The sequence below is a fragment of the Phycodurus eques genome, chromosome 5 (genome assembly GCF_024500275.1).
Source record: "Phycodurus eques isolate BA_2022a chromosome 5, UOR_Pequ_1.1, whole genome shotgun sequence".
In the NCBI taxonomy this organism is placed as follows: Eukaryota; Metazoa; Chordata; class Actinopteri; order Syngnathiformes; family Syngnathidae; genus Phycodurus; species Phycodurus eques.
This window is the reverse complement of record NC_084529.1, coordinates 17,488,411-17,494,410: the sequence shown is the minus strand read 5'-3', so window position 1 is coordinate 17,494,410 and position 6,000 is coordinate 17,488,411. Positions and strand designations below refer to the sequence as shown.

General features: G+C 41.4%; 1 protein-coding gene across 1 annotated transcript; it reads right to left on the bottom strand.

Annotated features, from left to right (window-relative positions):
• Positions 1–671: 671 nt before the first annotated feature.
• On the bottom strand, positions 672–5,424 carry ppib (peptidylprolyl isomerase B (cyclophilin B)). The gene is made up of 5 exons (XM_061677818.1): positions 5,219–5,424; positions 3,219–3,332; positions 2,745–2,838; positions 2,471–2,655; positions 672–1,073 (listed from the first exon to the last, which is right to left on the bottom strand). Exons 1-5 carry the CDS (start codon positions 5,351–5,353, stop codon positions 951–953), a joined length of 651 nt encoding a protein of 216 aa, XP_061533802.1. The 5' UTR covers positions 5,354–5,424; the 3' UTR covers positions 672–950.
• Between the last annotated feature and the right edge of the window lie 576 nt (positions 5,425–6,000).

Below are 6,000 nucleotides of genomic sequence, written 5' to 3'. Positions count from 1 at the left end.
AAATGTTGTTAAAAGAAAATGTGATGTAAGTGGTAAACATGACCCTGTCCCAGCTTTTTTGGAACATGTTGCAGCCATAAAATTCTAAGTTAATGATTATTTGCTAAAAAACAAAGTTTAACAGTTTAAAAATTACATGTCTTGTCTGTGTAGTGTATTCAATTAAATAGAGGTTGAACATGATTTGCAAATCATTGCATTCCGTTTTTGTTTAACACAACGTCCCAACTTAATTGGAATTCGAGTTGTACGCTAGCTCTCCGCCCCCTAGTGGGTGCTTTGAGAGGGCCAAACAAGCACACTGAAGTACTTTAGTGGCCTAAGCTGTCATGGAAAAGCATCACAAACATGCTTATGTAAAATGAGAACGACAAATTACAATTCCTAGTGCAAATGTGGTGTGTGCGTGCTGAGAAATGTTGTTGCTGGGCAGAATTGTAGCGAGACCAAAGACTGATGTTGGTTAAATAGATACAGGACATTGGAACGTGGATGGCTCCATTAGCTGGCGGTCAAAAGAAAACCATTCACAGCACAATGCTGCCCCCTTGTACCTCAAAGGGAGAATTACACTTAAATTTCTGCACGTTTCACTTACCATCTGCGGATGACTAAAGGATTCGTATTATAAAGTGAAATGTACAATAAGTAAAAATGTCCCCCAAAAAGAATTTAACAAAACCTGGAAGCTTTATTTCAAGGAACCTTTTTTTTTTTTAATAATTATAAAAAAAAAAAAAAAAAAAAAAGAAGAAGAAGAAAAAGACCATTGAAGCACCTTGGAATGCTTGATGGAGCCAGAGTGTCGTCATAGATATCGACACGCCTTTGTTGCTTTCTGACCACCGCCGGGCGCCACTCTTTTCAAGCTTCTCCTTCCAGACTGGACATGCAGTGGCCTGCACGATGAACATTCCGACCCCCACCCCCACACACACACACAGTTCTGCTCATTCCCTGGCTACGGCGAACGGCTCGTCTACTTTGATCATGCCGCAGTCGTAGATGACCACGTCTTGGAGGGGCTTATCGCGACTGTCCGTCTTTGTGTTCTCGATCTTATGCACCACTTCCTAAACGACAACAACAACAGTGTTGTATGTAACACATTTACATGTAAAAGCAAAAATTAGGACGTTCTAAAAAAACAACAAACAAACAAAGTTCCATTTACTTTACAAACATTATATCCATCCATCAATTTTCTGTACCGCTTATCCTAACAAGGGTCACGGGCACATTGTATTCCATCTCAAAATAATTGCTATATCAAATTATGAACTGCAGATCTTTTCAAAATGTATTAATAGCCTGTCTGACATTAACAAATTGTTTATTAATCCAGTACCAATGCCTTACAGAAAAGGGCAAGTAAATTTTTGTGATTTCAACAATCGTTTTTGGATTAAAACATCTATAATCAAATAGCCGAGTTTACATCGACCCTTGTTTTACGATTAGTATCGGGTACGAAGCTCAAACCGAATAAACCATATAAAACAACTGTAATCGGAATAAACAGGCTGAAACCGAATGGAATTGCATTTGGTTTCACAGGGGGTAGAATATTCCTTGTCCCAAAACCGATCAAAAGTCACATTAACGGTTCAGTCTGAATAGTCGGCCTGCGTTCTGCCCGTGTATGCTACGTCTTGATGTAAACGCGTAGTGACGTATTGGCTTATTCACTTGAAAATATGGCGGCTTCCAAACAGCTGGTCTGTGACAGAGTATTTTTCATAAAAGTGTAAAAACAATCACGACTACTGTGCTAAATAGACAACTGACCATCTTAATTCGTCACGTGATGTTTACATTGACTGACGCATATCATGTCTGTAAAACGGCTGTTCCAATGAAATGTAGTGCACATGTATAAACTGGATCGGAATAGATCACATCACATGTAAATAGTTTGCCAGAAGTGTTCAATCAAAATGATTTCAATGAAAACTGAATGGAAAAAAATACCTGTCTGCACCTTTAGCCACATAAACACTCGTGATGTTGTGGCTAACTACACACTATTGAGACCCAAGGCCTGAATAAAATAACAGCCATGATAATTTTGGCGTACGACCCTTTGAAGACCAACAGCTGGATGTTTCTGTGGGAACCGGTACCAAATGTGGTGGGAACACAGAAAGTTCTCCCGACTGTTTCAAGCGCCCTCTTAAACACTGCAACCACTGTCCCACACATATATATGGCATGTGCAGTTTCAAGATTCCCACCATTCCTCTTGATTTAACCCTGGCAAATCTAAAATCCATTTTAGTAGACTCGGGTCCAGTTTGACCCGCAGCAGCGTCGGTGGGTAAACTTATAAATAGAAGGACTCCACAACGGAAATTGACAACTGAAGAAGCCTTTTGCATCAAAGGGGAAATGTCTTCAATATACAACGATTACCATGACCCGGATGACAAGAAAACGTACGCAAACATATTTTTCAGAGGGAAAAGCTCACCATTCCCTCCAGGACTTTCCCGAAGACCACGTGTTTGCCATCCAGCCAGGTGGTCGTGACAGTGGTGATGAAGAACTGTGAGCCGTTGGTGTCTTTGCCGGCGTTGGCCATGCTGAGCCAGCCAGGGGTGTAGTGCTTCAGCTTGAAGTTCTCGTCGGGGAAGCGGTCGCCGTAAATACTCTTTCCTTCACAGAATAAAACGCACGGCATCACTAGCACGCACAGTTATTATTATTACAGTTATTAGTTCTAATATGGAGGCTGCTCCCGGTACCTCCGGTTCCATCTCCCTTGGTGAAGTCTCCTCCCTGGATCATGAACTGTTTGATGACACGATGGAACTTGCTGCCCTTGTAGCCAAAGCCTTTCTGCAAGCGTCAACAGAACGCCGGTGACCAAACATAATAATAAAACATTCACGTTGTATAGAACGTTTCAACGCATACTTCCGGATGAAACATTCTCATAGTAAACAAATCTTTTTGTGTCATTTGGCAGCACCCGAAAACGTCCCAAAATAGCCCACCTTTTTGACAAGGGGAAAATTCGTTGGGCTTACCGACTGCAAGCACCAACAAGCCTACAGATTTCTACTGCTTCCACAGAATACACACAAAACCGGCCGTGTGTTTCAAACCGGTAGCCTTTCGCATTAATGTGTATCTGAGAAGTAGCTCTTATTTTCAGAAAGGTTGTTGACGCCCTGGTCTATTTGAACCCACATAGTACTTTGAGTAGTCCTTATTACCTCTCCTGTTGCCAAGGCCACAAAGTTCTCAACAGTCTTGGGGACGGTCTTCCCGAACACCCCGATGACGATCCGGCCCACTTCATCGTCTCCGATTTTCATATCAAAGTACACCTGTAGTCAGGAAGAAGTTATAATTAACTTATAATTAATTACTAGTATAATTACTTAGCATTCACACAAGGATAAGTTAAAAAACAAAACAAAAAAACGAACCATGTTACATTTACTGATGGCAGAAAAGTGAAGACAATTTTAAGGGTTCAAAACTGACAGGACCCCCATTTGCCGCAATCAAGTGGCGGGGTCTAAAGTGATTTATTTTTATTTTTTTCCAGGTGGCCCATAATCCTTGGCATGGTGATATTTTGACTCAACTGCAGATGGGTAGAGGCGTCAATTAGTTGTTATACGAAGGTACATTAAGGGCTTATTACGATTTATGTCAGGTGAAAGTGGTACTTAAAACTAAATTCTAATGGCTAATTTCGAGGTGCACCGCCTTCAGTGTAGTACCACGTTGTGCCACAAGATACCGGGAAGCACTGAAGTCTACTGCAAGACATTCAGCATAATTAAGAGCAATAAAGAGGCAGAGAAGGTCACTAATTAACCTCTAGCTAGTCTTTAGCGCAGTAAGAATACATGCCTGTCAATGATACCGTCTGCTCTGTCTAGAAGGGACAAAATTAATATGGTTCGGTTGGTGTTTAAATATGCAATGCTTAATTCTCTTTTGTTAAAACCACATTCATTCATAGGCTAATAGGGTTAAACATCTTGCCCAGAGACACGACGACGACGACTACATGCGCTCAGGCAAGGCTACGAACTGGCGACCTTTTCGGTTGCAGGGCATTCTGTTACCCTTTGCACTGCCCACAGTTGGAGATTTAACTGTAGAACCACTAATATGGATATGTAGGGTATAAACAGAATGTCTCTCAGCGTGTAGTAGAAAGTGTGTGCCCGGATCATGAGAAAAGATGAGGGAGGCCATGGAGTGAATAACGAACACCATGTAAACAAGCCACTGATGTTCAACTCGAGCCAATGTCGCTCACAGTGTTTTATTTATATATATATATATATATATATATACACACACACACACACACACATACACACACAACGTTTTTTTAAAATTCATAAATCATCCAAGTCACTGTTCTGCTTGAGTTGTTTTGGGGTCGTTTTGTCTGCTTTTTGGTGCAAAACCATTGTTTGTGGTGAAACTAGCCTATGTTCTACTGCTGATTAATACAGATGGAAAAATGTTTCCGTCTTTTTTTTTCCTGGTGTAAGAAGAGCATCCAATCTTTTTTTTGGTGCTTACATTGTCACAGAATACAATATTCTGTGGGTCCGGCAGCAAACAAATTGAAAGGAAAAGGGCAAATTTTTATGGTCTTTTTTTTTTTTTTTTTTAAACAACATAAATTCCCTTTTTGTCGATTCGCGGAACATTCCAAGTTCAACTGTCATTTTAAATTCCAGCTAGTCTGACACTTCATCAACGAAGGCAAGTGAGCCCGTAGCAGCACAACAATCACCTCAGGCCGAGCGTCACCTCAAAACATCCCCCAAATTGGTCCTTCTGACTGTAGGTTCGGAGGGGATACGTTTTATACTTTTTTTTTAGCTTCGTGGTGTGTGACTGCTAGCATTGGCTAACCTATTAGCAAAAAATAAATAAAACATTTTTAAATGAGACTATGAAAAACAAAAACCCTAACCTTTAATGACAAAACCATGTCTCAAACATGGTGAAATTGTGTGTCAAACACTAATAAAACAAACAAAAAGTTTAGCCAGCGGGTTTGTATTTTATTATTTAGATTTTATCACTCCTAGCATGGCACACATCAGATTGGAGCGCCGGAGGCTAACCAGCGAGCTCGGGCATGACGTGGCCTAGCGAGCGCTTAGCATTAGCTCAGTTAGCATTAGCTCCGCGGTAGCATTCTGATCTTTGTCTTTAGGCAAGCGAATCAACTCACCTTGGCGGTTACTTTGGGTCCCTTCTTCCTCTCGTCGGCCGACGAGCCGCTGGGGAAGGCGAGAAAAAACACGGAGCCCACGATGACCGTGGCAGCCAAGATGAACTTCATCCTTCTCTCGCAGAGTCTAACCATCAACAAAAAAAAGACAAAGCGGCCAAGGAAGCGACCCACACAGCCTCGGTAGCTTTATACTGGGGTGGGCAGACCGGAAAGGGGAAGGCGTGCGATATTCGGGGGAGGGATTGTGGCGGCGGACCTGCCAGTGACTTCCACGTCGTGTGAGTGGCGATGGCCACGTACGCGTGACGCCATGACGTAACGACGCACGTTTTTCTGATTGGCTGATTTTACAGCCAATTAGATGGAGACGCGTAAACTACGTTTTAACTGGGGTTTAACTCGTTTTATTCCTACTTTAAAAAAATCCACTCTTCGTAATCTTCACTTTTTTTTAAAAAATCGACAGATAAACTATTTCAGGTATTTTACTGACAGTGCTTAAAATGCCGTCTCACGTTATGTAAAAGGACATTGTCGTAGTGGGACACACTGTAGAGGTAAATATTTGATGAAATACTAGTGTACAAATAACATCTTTACGAGAAATTATGAAAGTATCCATCCATTTCGCGGGCTGCTGGAGCCCATCCCAGCTATCTTCGGGCATATGCAATTAAAATGAAATGGCAGAATTTACTGTAAATCACATTGAAGATGCTGATAAAAAGTTTTTTTCCTTGTTTAACTCATTAGCCTTTTAGATAGCTTTGCCTGTTGTA